Source organism: Pyrgilauda ruficollis, unplaced genomic scaffold (genome assembly GCF_017590135.1).
Source record: "Pyrgilauda ruficollis isolate IOZ18807 unplaced genomic scaffold, ASM1759013v1 scaffold16, whole genome shotgun sequence".
NCBI lineage: Eukaryota > Metazoa > Chordata > Aves > Passeriformes > Passeridae > Pyrgilauda > Pyrgilauda ruficollis.
Window position 1 is genome coordinate 13650998 of NW_024514764.1, and position 13302 is coordinate 13664299.

The 13302-nt window shown below is 54.7% G+C and overlaps 1 protein-coding gene across 7 annotated transcripts; it reads right to left on the bottom strand.

The window, feature by feature from the left end:
• Positions 1-1671: 1671 nt before the first annotated feature.
• NAGPA (N-acetylglucosamine-1-phosphodiester alpha-N-acetylglucosaminidase) lies at positions 1672-13172 on the bottom strand. 7 transcript variants are annotated; one of them, XR_005954691.1, is made up of 13 exons: positions 12999-13172; positions 12268-12753; positions 9475-9614; positions 8802-8910; positions 8443-8571; positions 7454-7662; positions 6655-6702; positions 6196-6324; positions 5165-5296; positions 4955-5009; positions 4169-4439; positions 3950-4057; positions 3051-3558 (listed from the first exon to the last, which is right to left on the bottom strand). XR_005954691.1 is itself a non-coding variant. In XM_041462236.1 (12 exons), exons 1-11 carry the CDS (start codon positions 13160-13162, stop codon positions 4211-4213), a joined length of 1830 nt encoding a protein of 609 aa, XP_041318170.1. In that variant the 5' UTR covers positions 13163-13172; the 3' UTR covers positions 1672-1792; positions 4169-4210. The 7 variants fall into 7 exon arrangements, 5 of the variants coding, with proteins under 5 accessions (XP_041318170.1, XP_041318169.1, XP_041318168.1 ...); XM_041462236.1 differs by lacking the exons at positions 3051-3558; positions 3950-4057 and adding an exon at positions 1672-1792; XR_005954690.1 differs by having other exon boundaries at positions 3950-4439.
• Between the last annotated feature and the right edge of the window lie 130 nt (positions 13173-13302).

Genomic DNA, 13302 nt, shown 5'->3' on the forward strand with positions numbered 1-13302 from the left:
TCCAGTGCTTTTTTAGACTGTTTTTTAGGATTAAGAAACAAGGATTGAGTTCAGGAGTTGTCATGAACTTCCTACACACCAAAAATGCCACATTTGTCCCTAATCTCTGGTTGTTCCTGTAGTCAGGCTGGGGAGCAAAGTTATCCATGTTCTTGTCCAGGTGAAAAGAGACGAGAGCACATGTCAAATACTCACCAAGTTTTTATTCAGGAATCTGTGAAGTTGCTCCTTCCCACCCTGATTTTTTTAATCACTGATTTTGAAGTACCAGGCTCTGCCAAAGGAGAAAAGAGCCAAAATATTTGGGACAATGGGAGACAAAGAACTTGACATGGTTTTGAGTTGTTTGGTGGGGTTTTTTAAGGATTGGAGCCAAGGGAATCACTCTGCACCTTGCATCTCTCCCTGTAAACAGGTGACTTTGTTAGGAGAGCTCAGGGAAGTTCTGATTTCCAATTCTCAGTTGTTCCATAGACTTTAATGATTCTCCCAGACAAATGAAACTTCTGTCTCTGGCATTTCAGCATAACTGGAGTCTGATAAAGAGGGACAAATGTAAATGTAATTCCCACCTTTCCCCTGGAAAGTCAGGAATTCTGGAAGCAAAAGTGCATGTGTGTATCCCTCATTGAAAATCCTTGACCAGAATAAAATCTAATTCTAGAAACAGTTTCAGACTCCCAAAGCCCCAGCCCTGTCCCCCTGTGCTGTTTCAGGATTTTACCTTCCCTTCTCACATGGTTGCTCACATCCTCCAGTGGCAGCATTCCTGTTCCCTGGGTTTGCTCTGGGTAAGAATCTCTTCCTTTTCTCTGGGTTTTTTGGGTTTTTTTTGTAATTTTGTTTTGAAGTGTGGGATATGCTGTTTTCTGCCCACCAGAAGTTTGACTTTTGTCAGTGAAGCACCTGGAACTTGGCCCCTGACAGATCTCTGAAGGGTCAGGTCAGGGGTGGCTCCACAGAGTGTTCCTGGCTCTGGGGATATTCCAATCCCAGTTTTTCCTATTGTCCCTTGGCAGTGCCACTCCTCTGCCCATCAGATGTCATGCACAGGTTTGTGAGGCAGCTTGTGACCTCTCCTTTGCAAGGCTGCATGGGTTATCCCACCTGACAATTTACTTTGAAAACAATTTCAATAGTTCTTTTTTTTTCCCATTTTCTCCTGAATATTAACAGGAGGAAGGGAGCAACAGCCTGGGTGCTGTGCTGTGCTTTCTAAACCTGACCTTGTGAACTGCAGATACCAGAGACACAGAATTCTCCTACATCACCTTTTCCCCCTCAAACGCCATCAGTGTGCTTTAGAAAATAAACTCAAGAGTTTTCTTCACAGTGAGCTGAGTCTGGGAGGGATTTTGGATCCTCAGAAATCTCCTAAGCCAGAACCTTGGGAAATGGGCTCATTTTGGGTGATGCAGCAAAGCCCTCCCTGCTCCCTCCCCAGCAACGAGGCCAGTGAGCTTGGGCTGTGTGCAGGGAAGGAGCTGCTGATTAAAAACTGGCTTCCAGTAAATTGGGGCTCTCCCTGGTCCAGATATTCCCTATGCAAACACAACACCTACCTCAGAGCTGGTGCCATGTCCCGTGGTGGCAGGGGAGTGCAGGATGCTGTGCCAGAGGTGGCAGTTACATACAGCCAGATGTGACACCTCCATTGCCAGAATTCTCCGGGTTTGCCCCATTCCCTGGGCTCTGTCCAGGGCTGGGAGGGCAAACACAGAGCCCTCGGCTGTGGTTCAGGGCAGTCCTGAGGCACGTTGTGCTGCTCTCCGCTGTGGAAAGGGCTCTGTCCCTGCCGGAGGAGGAGGAGGGCTGAGCCCCGGGGCACCAGGGCGGCTCCAGCCCCGCAGGTGTCACCACTGCCGGCTGCCAGGGCAGCTCCCCTGGGAGTCGGCTCTGGGGGCTCTCTCAGGGAGGCTCAGGCATTCCTCAGCTCCTGAACTCACTGTTGGAAACAGAATTCCCAACGGTGAGCAGACCAGGGAATCCTGAGTGACTGAGATGCAGCTGTGCTCCTCTGCTCAGCCACGTCGGTTCTGTTCCTTTCAGGAACTGTGAATACCAATTTGTAATCCCAGTTTGGTTTCTTGGCAGAAGATTTTGAAATGCCATAATCCACTCGCAGTTCCCAGTAGGAAGTGGGGGGCCCAGCTGCCCACCACACTGGGCTGGGGAGCTGCTGGGGCTGAGGCCAACCCTGCTCCAGGCAGGGAATCCCTCATTTCAGAAAGCATTTTATGAGCTCACACTGCTTTAATGTCCCAAATGTTTGTACTGTGAGCAATTAATGCAAGGAACAGCTATTAGAGACTTACTTGACAGCAGCTGTCAAAGATTTTTGCATGCAATTAGCTTTAATATTCCTCCAACACCTGTGTGATGCTCCTTTCATCTGATTATTTCTCTCTTGGAAGGTGAAATCGGAGTCAAGTCACATTTGCTGGCTTTTAGTGACACCAACACCCACTTCCAAGATTTCAGTTACACCTAAGTTAAATGGGCATTAATTAAGTTTTTTAGCAGTACTTACTTTCTCTCCCTTGCAGCTGGCTTTGGTTTTATACACTGAAATCCTCATTTTTCTCAGCCAAAATCCTCAAACCTCCTGTAAGAGCCCACTGCAGGGCACTGAAATAACAAACAGATGTTCTCCTATGACGGTGTCTATGTGTCCTGGTAGAGCTGTACTTTTGGGTATGTGGGAAATAAAACATCTCTGAGAACATGTGGAATTGTTTGATTCAACTGTTGAAATTGCAGGACAGTGAAAATTCAAGTCTGTGTGCTGCTCTCTTTGCCTCCAGAAGCAGAAGTAATGCTTGTATTCACTTTTTCCTGCTTTTTAACTAGAACATTTGGGCTTTTTTTCTACAGAACCAGCATATTTTGCTTAATTTCCTAGCACAGAGTGGGCTGGAACAGCACATCCTGCAGTGTGGGTGTTATTAAAAATAAAAGAGCCCCTGGGTTCCACTGGGTGGCTGAGGTTAACCAGGAAAGGATCAGCTCCTTCTGCAGCTGCACATCAGAAATTTTGAGTTTCAGGCAGGTAGCACTAAAAGACTTTATTCAAGTTTCAAATAAACTTCTGTAAATCATAGAAAAATAGTGTCTCTTGGTTACAGGCTGATTTGGTGCCAACACTGGCACAGAAAATACACATCCTTTACTTGGAGAGGTAAAAAGGGAGTGAGTGCATAAAGATGTGTGGGGCTCAGACAGGCTCTCACCCCTCTGCAGCATCCAAGGGGCTCGTCCAAGGCTGGTTTCCCTCACGGGGAAGCAAACTCAAACACTTTGAATGGAACTGCAAATTTGTGTCCCAGATTTCCAGAGGAGGTGCTCGGGATCCTGGCTGGGCTGGAGCCCTTGCTGGTCCCTCTGAGGAGTGCCCAGCTGGGGCAGGGCAGCCCAGTCTGTGCCATGCCAGCCATGCCAGGCTCTCCCTGTCTGTGCCCTTCCCCAGGGGGGCAGCTCCAAGCTGTGCCAGGGTCCCTCACCCACGGAGCTGGGCAGAGCCTTTGGCTCCTGGGAGCTGGAGAGATGCACAAATGGAACCTGGGAACCAAGAGGACTTTTTTTGGTGCTGTGCTGCAGGAGCTGCCCCAAAACACAGCACTCATCACCCTCTAGGGCTGCTCTGGCCTGAGGATTGGTCAGAAAACACTCCAGCCCTGCAGGACTGCATGTCACCCCACGTGTCACACCTGAGCCACCACCACGGCCAGGAGAGGAGGGCTCTGCTGGCACTGGGTGCTGCACCTGCTTCAACATTTTAGAACTTTTGGTCACTTTTCTGATTAAAATCTGAGCTTAGCAAAGAAGGGCAGACACTGACTAATACCCTTAAGCCCAGCTTTGTATTAGAGGCAGTTTAACTAGCATCTTAAAAAGCACTGCTCAGGTGAGCAGGGATCTTTCAGAGGTGCCTGTGACTTGCATCCCTCACCTGTTTCCCTCAAGGTCTGGAAGGAACCAGCCCATCTTTCCTGCTGCAGCTGTGGAATTCCCTCACCCAAGGGATGTCCTGCATCCCCTAATGCTGCAGTCCTGGGTGCTGTGGCAGCAGAGGAAAGGAAACCACAGCCTCAACAGGGCAGTTCTTGGGCTAAGGTTCCCCATGGGAATAGCCCCAGTCGGTGCAGAGGGGCAGTGCAGGGTGAAATACCTCATCCTATCCATGATTCTAAAGGAACTCTTGGTTTGGGTCCTAGGTGTCCTCGGGCTCCTGAGTGTCCTCAAGCTCCTGAATATCCTCCTGGTCCCAGGCAGCAGAGGTGGGGCTGTGAGGGGTGTCCCCGTTGATGTCCTTCAGGGGGTGGTAGCGATAGTCCCGGTCCCGCTGCTGCCGCCGCCCCTGCAGCACCAGCCCCACGTTCCCCAGCGCACTCAGCACAAGCAGCAGGGCCAGGGCAGAGCTCAGGGACAGCCACGAGCTCCTGTGGGACACACAAATCACATCACCAACAGCTCACCTGTGTGTCCAAGTGTGCAGAGGATTGCCCTCCCTTCTCTGCGTTCCCAAGCCTGTGGACCTGCTCTCAGGCAGGACAGAACCACAGAATCATTTAGGTTGGAAAAGCCCTCCAAGATCATCGAGTCCAACCATCCTCCCAGCACTGCCAAGGCCACCACTAACCCACATCCCCAAATGCCACATTGACACAGCTTCTAAATCCCTCCAGGGATGGGGACTCTACCACCTCCCTGGGCACCCTTCTGTAAAGGAATTTCCCTAATATCCAATCTAAACCTCTCCTGGCCCGACTCGAGGCTGTTTCCTCTCATCCCGTCCCCATTCCCTGGGAGCAGAGCCCAACCCCCACGGCTGTCCTCTCCTGTCAGGAGTTGTGCAGAGCCAGAAGGTCCCTCCTGAGCCTCCTTTTCTGCAGACTGAACACCCCCCATGCTCTGTAGCAGCCTCTGAGATGCACAGTGAGCACCAAACACTTACTCTGACAGACAGAACTTTTCTTTGCTCTTTTCCTGGGAAGCCAAACACTGTCCAGCTGGAAAACAAAGAGGGAAGAAAGGTGGGGCAGGGTGTAAAATTCCACTAAAAAAGAGCAAGGTTAAGCAGAGCTGGTGACTAAGCAAACACCGTTATGCACTAAAGCTGCTCTTCCATCTTTTATTCAAGCCCCAGCCCCCTGCAGTGGGATACCTCTGTGTAAGTGGTCCTGCAGGGCCCCGTGGTGGGTGATGTTGCAGCTGCCCGTCTCGGGGTCACAGGGACACGAGTGGTCACACGCACAGCGGCTCTGGCAGCTCGGCCCAAACCAGCCCAGGGGACACTCTGGGGATGGGATCACAAAGGGACTGGTCATTGCCAAAACTCCACGTGCTCTAAGACCTCCCAGGCTGTGGCTGCAGCTCCCTCAGCTCAGCTGAGCCTGCAGCAGCCTGGGAGCACCATGCTGGGAGTTCAAGGCTGCTCTTTGGTGTGCTTCAGAGAGAAGTTTGTGTAAAACTGGGATCACAGAATCATGGAATGGTTTGAGTTGAAAGGGACTTTAGAGCTCGTCTTGCTCTACCCCCTGCAATGAGCAGGGACATCTTCCACTATCCCAGGTTGCTCCAAGACCTGCACAACCTGTCATTGGACACTTCCAGGGATGGAGCAGCCACAGCTTCTCTGGGCAACATCTTTGGGATGGGATTGGCTGAGTGTTCCCAGGCAGGAACAGAGCTTCACTGACGGAATCAGGCAGCCAGGAAGTTCACACCCCCTATAATTAAATCGTTCACTCAGACACAGGGGGACCTGGAGTGGTTACACCAGGCAGAACACTCAGCACAAGGAGTGTGAGGGTGGGATGGCAGGACAGCCCTCTGGAGCATTCCACAGGCACTGACCTGCATCATCTGAAGCCTGGGCTTCAGCAGGGCCTGTTTCAACACCCTGGAGCAGAGGATGTTTTGTGTTCACTCAAGAGCTCTGGGAAAAGAACACAATTCTTTGGGCTGAGACTAAACAGGAATCCACAATTTTCCATTAAGGAAGCAAACTCCTCTTTCCTCTCTGCTCCTTCCTCTCCTTTTTAGCCCATTGGGTAGGACAGGCAGGCCCAGAAGAGCTGGGAGCCAGCTGGTGATGTTCAGGGCTGAGCTCCCCTGGCAGAACTGCACCCAAGAGGTGGCTCAGAGGTGACACAAAACGCTGTCCCCAGCCCCAGAGGTCACTGAGACCCTTACCATGCTCACAGCTGGTGCCGTAGAAGCCGGCAGGGCAGGAACAGGCTCCGTGCACAGGGTCACAGGAGCTGCCGTGCTGGCACCGGCACTTCTGGCTGCAGGATTCCCCGTAGGAGCCAGGAACACAAGCTGCAGGAGACAAGCAGAGGTGTCACCAGGGCCCTGGCAGCAGAGGTGAGCAATCCCAGTGCACAGCCACAGCTCATCCCTGCGGAGGGATGCTCCAATAAGCTGAGTGTGTGCCCTGAACAAGGAGCAAGGGCTTGAGTGTCTCACACCAAGCCAATGGTAGATGCTACAGCTGCAATTAAACTCACACTGCCAGAAAAGAGCAGCCCAGCCCCCAGGGTGGCCTGTCCCCTCCCTGCTCCCCACCTCGGGCAGGCAGCTGTTGGAAAGTGGTTCCCACTGCCCTCTCTCTGGCTGTGAAGAGGCAGTGGAGCAGCAGTCAGTATTTACCTTCAGTGCAGTTGCTGCCAGTCCAGCCGGCGTCACACAGGCATCCAGCTATGCAAACATGGAACAGGCATTACTGACAACAAAAACACACTTGCAAGCAGCAAGGACTTGAAATTCGGAGCCTCTGCCTCCTGAGCTGCCCTCTTACCCCTGCCAGCAAACCCCCACAAGAGGAACCCTGCACTCACACAAAGGGTGGGTTCACACCCCCCTCCCCAGCAGCCAAATGCCTGCCGATGGCATTCCTGGGGCAGCTACTGGCAACACCTGCACCCATCAAGCTCTGCCCAGCCACTGCACTGGGGCACACTTGAATGAGAGTGGAGTCATGAGGGCAGGAAGAGGGTAACAGGGCTGGGCACAGAGGGGCAGAAGCTGGGGGCAGACATTCCAGCAATCCCTAGGTTTAGATTCACAGAAAAGTAGCAACTGTACGCTTGTAAAAATTATGAAGTAAGAGAGGCAGGTGAAGAAGGAACAGTAAGGGGAGGGGACAGAAGCAGCTGCTGTTACACAGCATAATACACAGCCCTGCCCATCAGCAGCCTCACCAAAAAACCAGAGCACAACCCTGGAGCACAAAAGGAAACTGAGGCACAGAGCTTGAAGTTTCCAGCCCTAAGCCCCAGCCCAGCCCTGGCGCTGGATCCTAAAGGCAACGTGCTCTGTCCATCTGTGCCTCGGATGCTGGAGGAGAGGGGAAGCAGCCCCACCCACCCAGCCGGTGCCTGGCACACCGTACTGCCCCAGGACATTCCCCAGGGATGCACCCCTCGGTGTCACCGGCACGGGGACTCACCGGCGCTGCAGACGCCGCGCAGGCTGCAGTTGGCAGGGCCGCAGTCCAGGGTGTCACAGGCGGGACCCGCCCAGAAGGGGCCGTGGCAGTGGCAGTGCCCGGCCACGCAGAGCCCGTGGCCGCTGCAGTCGGGCGGGTCACAGCCCGGCTCGTGCACACACACCACGGTGGAGATGCTCCGGGGACAGCGCCACATGCTGTCAAAGGAGCTGGGGACAGCAGAGGGGACAGCGTGAGTTGACCCTGCGCTGCCCAGCCCAACCAACACCCGTCACATAACCCAGAGATTTCCTCCTGAGCCACGCTGCCAAACATGAACATCAATACTGAGAAAATAAAACATAAAACTGAACGTTTTAACTGAGTTATAAATCCCATCTGACAGGTATCATTTCAAACATGGAATTACAGAAGCAACACAGTCCCCCTTAAAGCAGTCCCAGATTCCCCCACTTTGGCACACATTTTCTTGAATGCTATTTGCTTTGATATAAATTATATCACTGTAGTTATGGCAACCGAATGTTAAATCCCTTCATGTTTACAGTCAGAACTGACTAAAAAGTTGCATTTAAAACAAAATATTCTTTAGATTCCCTCCAATGAGGAAGGGCAGGGTCTCCCAGTCAGTGTTTCTCTTCCATAATAACAAGCTGCTGACAGATCTCTGCTAATTCCCATGGATGTGCAGCTCTGAATCTCCCAGACTAAGAGCTGCTGCCTTATCCGATTCCCACATCAGCCACTCAGTCACAGCCACAGCTTTGCTGCCTGTCTGGAACCAGCTCAGCTTTAATCCTGGATGACTAAGTGGAAAAAACATGGAGTCACTCAATCTCTTTAAATTCTAGAGCTGCTCTCTCCCACAGATCCTGTCACCTGCCTTTGCTGTGCCCTCCCAGCCAGGCCAGGCCGTGGGGCTGGGCTCTGCACACTGACAGGAGCTGCAGGGCCCTGGGCAGCCCTGGGCAGCAGCCAGCAGCACCTACCAGTGCTCAGAGGGGTAGTTGGCCAGGGTCCCGTTCAGGACCAGCGTGGCAGAGCCTCCACCATCCAGGTTGATAGCGTTGATAACTCCCTGCTGTTTCAGGAATTCTGCCATTTCCCACAGGTTGACCCTGCAAAGCAGAGGTTGTTTGCTGATTTGCCTTCAGTGAAGCTGTTCAATCACAAGCTTGTTGCTCTCTGTGGTGGAAGAGGAAGCTCTCCCATCCCAGGCACCCTGAGGAGGGCAGTGTGAGCCTTTTCTGGCTCTCCTGAGCTCTGCAAGTCTCTGCTTTAAAACACGGCCCTGACAGCTGCAGAGCCCTTCCAGTCCCAGGAATTTAAGCCCTTACCAAGCCCTTACCCTCTGGACTCTGTCTGTCCATCCACATGAACCAAGACCAGCCGGCCCTGACGGTCGTGTCCCACTGCAGTCCTGGCTGAGATCACGTTGATGAACTTGTCGAAGGTTCCTGCAGCACAGGGAGCAATTCACACTCAACTGGGGGACACATAGGGCTGCTAAGACACAGCTGTCTGCCAAAGAGCTCCCAGCAAGGGCCTCATCTGAACTGAAACACCGGGAGAGCACAGCCCAGCCTCCTCGCATTCATCCAAGCTCTACAAAAGTGCTCTTGATGAAGTTTTTGTCTGGCACAGGGACAAAGCAGGGGATTCACGATCCTTTGGCTTCAAACTCCTGTAAGAGGCACCTGCTTTGAGTTTCTGGCTAGACAGGAATTCTTGGCTGTGAGAGTGGGGAGGTCCTGGCACAGGGTGCCCAGAGAAGCTGTGGCTGCTCCTGGATCTCTGGCAGTGTCCAAGGCCAGGCTGGACAGAGCTTGGAGCAACCTCGGACAGCAGTAGGTGTCCCTGCCCATGGCAGGGGTGTGGAGTAAGATCGCTTTCAAGTCCCTTCCAACCCAAACTATTCCATGATTCTATGGAAGTTGGACTTCTTAAGTGCCCCTTCTCCCCAGAGTCCCCGGGGAAGGGCAGCCCATGGGCAGGCTGAAGCCATGTCCCCCAGTATTTACCTGTGGTCTGAGTGTCACCACACTCGGCCGCGCGGCTTTGGTTGACGTACACCTCTCCGTCCCTCAGCAGCCAAACCACCCCACTCACGAGCTGCACAAAAGGGTTTGACTGATCCAGGACATCCTCCTCAGACAGGTAGCTGGGAACAGAGGGCAGCAGGGTTACCCACAGTCACTGCACGTCACCTTAAAGCCTCTCCTGCTGCCAGCAGGCTCCTGAAGCAGGGAGAAGGGCAGGAAAAGGTAGAATGAAGGACAGCTACATCCAAACCCAGGGGCCAAGCATTTGAAACAGCACTTTAGCAGCCAGAGCAGCCCCTGCTCTTCTGCACAACCCACAGCTAACGATGGTCCCAGGCCCCTGTGCCTCAAACAATGGGGCCAGCAATGGCAGCAATGTGGCCAGTGGAGCCAGGGTAACAAGAGCAGAAAGCATCTGGCAGAACACAAGGAAAGAGCCACTGCCAAATACTCAGGGATCTGTGGAAGCAGCTGTAACATCTTGCTGCCTGTCAGCTTCTATTCTCCAAAAATGTGACACCAAACAGCTTTGGAGAGCATTTGGAGCTACAGCATCCAGCCTGCCTGCAGCTGCACTGGATGCCACCTGCTCCTTCCATCTGGGAAGGAGGTTCCCCTGCTCCTGCAGACAGCAGAAGGACAGTTCATCTGCCACCTCCATGCTCAGGTGCTGTGTGTCACCACAGGGTGCTTCCCGAGGGCCACTGCTCTCTCCTGAATTAGGGTGACTGGGAACAGCTGCCTCCTGGGAGCCTGGTGCTGGGGGATGTTTGTAGCTGAGAGGATGAGATCAGGGGCTGGACAGCTGTGCTCTGCCAGAGGTTTTGGGTTTAAAGGTGACTTTTCTGATGTCTTGTGGGAGCTGGATGCTCAACTTTTGTTTGGTTTCCATGACTGTAGGCAAACAAAGCTTTGTGCTTTGTAGAAAAGTGTAATTGCAAACACCTGAATGGAAAACATGCAAAACGATTTCCCTTTTCCCATGGGAAAGGAACACGAAGACAAGAACATGGCTGAAAGTAGATCAAACTACAGAACAGTTTGGGCAGGGTCTGACAGCTTTTAAAGCCTGGATTCACCCACTGTCAGCCCAGGAGCAGCAGCAGCCTTGCAGGGTGGGGTAACTGTGCCCTGGGCTGAGTCCTGCTGGCAGTGATGCAGGGTGAAAGAGTGCAGGTGTGAACAACCTTCCCCACTGTCCTGACAGCCAAAATTACTTACATCCAAACTATTTTTCTGATCATGGTTTGGAAGGCACAAAGCCACCAAACACCATGATAGCTCCATTTAACAGGGACATCCTGCCAGAGGTGGGGAGCAGCAGGGCAGAGCTGAGCTGAAGGGCTCAACAATGACCCTGAAACTGCTGTTGAATTGAGAAGCCCCCTCACTGAAGGACATGTCACTGACCCACCCAGCCCCTCTCTCACATAAATCAAGGCCATGGTACTCAGGGCAGCCAGAATGGCTGCAGGATAAAGCCCTGGCTTGGCACATTCAATGTGGTTTTGCAGGAGTCCTTCCTGAGGCCTGGGACTGAGCTACCAGAAGGGTGGAGGATGCAAATTCCAGGCTGCTGCTGCATCTTCTGAGACCAGCAGAAGGGTCCTGGGGATCCTTCTGGGATTTTAGGATCCTCTAGCTGCTGGGGAAGGGCCGCTCCTGGAGGCCTTGTACTCCAGAGAGCACTACAGTCTCTTACTCAAATATTCCTCATCAGAGGGTGATTAGAATTTCTGTCTCCATCTGCTTGGGAAGGGTCACATGCCCAGGTGGGCAAGAAGGTCAGTGATACCTGCCTGAACCAGCCACAGTGTGGCCAGCAGGGCCAGGGCAGTGACCATCCCCTGTGCTGGCACTGCTGAGGCACCTCCAGTCCTGGGCCCCTCATGACAGGAAGGACACGGAGGGGCTGGAGCGTGTCCAGGGAAGGGAACAGAGCTGGGAAAGGGGCTGGAGCACCAGGAGGGGCTGAGGGAGCTGGGAAAGGCGCTCAGCCTGGAGAAAAGGAGGCTCAGGGGGGACCTTGTGGCTCTGCACAGCTCCCTGACAGGAGGGGACAGCCAGGGGGGTCGGGCTGTGCTCCAGGGAACAGGAACAGATTGAGAGGGAATGGCCTCAAGTTGTGCCAGGGGACGTTTAGGTTGGATATTGGGAAAATTTCTTCATGAAAAGGGTGGTCAGGCAGTGGCACAGCTGCCCAGGGCAGTGGTGGAGTCACCACCCCTAAAAGTGTTCCAAAAAAGTGTTAATATGGTCAACCACAGGTTTGCCCAGAGAGGAATGTGGAGTCTCCATCCTTGGAGATGTTCAAAATCCAACCAGACACAGCCCTGAGCAGCCCACTCCACCCAACCTGTGCTGAGCAGGGTGCTGGATGAGGCACCTCCTGAGGTCCCTTCCAAAGCCAGCCTTTCTGTACTGCAGCCAGAGCACACACTCCACTCTGTGTCTCCTCTGCAGTGAACACAGAGCCCTCTCCCCTTCTACCCCACCCAGTGTCCCCACTGCAAGCTGCGAGAGGAGACACTGGAGCCTAAACAGCTGGAGATCATAACCTACTGAGCTTCTATTCATCCTAGGACATGAGCCGAGGGCCACAGAGATAGCTCCACCAGGTACAGCTAGAACATCCCTAGCTTCAGCATTCCAGGTGAGCTTCTGCTCTAACTGGGGAGGCCAAGGAGGCAGTGCTGGGATGAGCTTCTTGCCCAGTGATGCCTGAAAATCTTCAGGCTAGAGAGGATTCTCCAAACACCCCCCAGCTCTTACCCGAACACCATGGTGCCATCTTTCCGGATGCCAAACTGAGCATTTTGCAGGCCCCCAGAGTCTCTCACCAGCCTCCCATCGCTCACAACATTCCCAAAGCACTCTCCAGTTTTCATGTTAAAATACCCGCCGTTCTGGGCCACCAGACACTTCCTGAGCTTTGCAGTCTCCTCCACGGGGGCTCTGCGCCGAGCCAGGCAGCCGCCGGCGCCGCCCGGCTCCAGCACGGAGAAGGTGCTCAGGGGGTTCCTCACGAAAGTGAAGTGGCCGTAGATCACCTTGCGGTCGCTGCCCTCCGGGTGGATGTACGAGACAAACGTCCTGGTGACAGCCACCGGGCCGGCCGTGCTGTTGTCGCCGGGCCACGCTTCGTGCGTGACGTTTCCGTACTTGACGGGCTGGCAGTCCCTGACGTGCCGGTGGCCGTGCCGAGGGCCGTGCCGCCCGGGGGGGTACGGCTGCAGCAGGGGCTCGCCGGGGGGGCTCCTGCAACGACAACACCCGCTTGTCCCAAGGCCGCAAAGGCGGGGTGAGAGAGCGGCGCAGCTCGGGGTGGCACGGCCTCGCTGACACCCCAGGCCCGCTTCTCCCGCGTCCCCGGTGTGACCCGCCGCGGTCCAAGGGCGGCCGTCCCGCCTGGCACCCGCTCCGCCAGCCCGACCTCAGGGCACCGGGAGCCCCCGCAGCCGGGCACAGCCGCGTCCCGGGACAGACGGTGCCCAGACACTCACCCGGCGCCGCGGGCCACCTGCACCGAGCCGAGCACCGCCAACGCGGCCACCAAGACCGTCCCGACCCCTGCTCGCCCCGATCCCCGTCCCGGGGCCGGGCCCGCCCCGACCCCCGCCCGGCCGGGACCTCCGCCCGCGGCCCCCGACTCCCCACTCGCCGCCATCTTGGCGGGCGCTCGGCGCGCGGGCGGCGGCAGCGCCGCCTGGCGGCTGGCGGGGCCGGAGGGGCGTCGGAGCGGGGCCGGGACAGGGACACGGGCCGGGACCGGGACAGCTCCCACCGGGCCACGGGCCGGGACCGGGC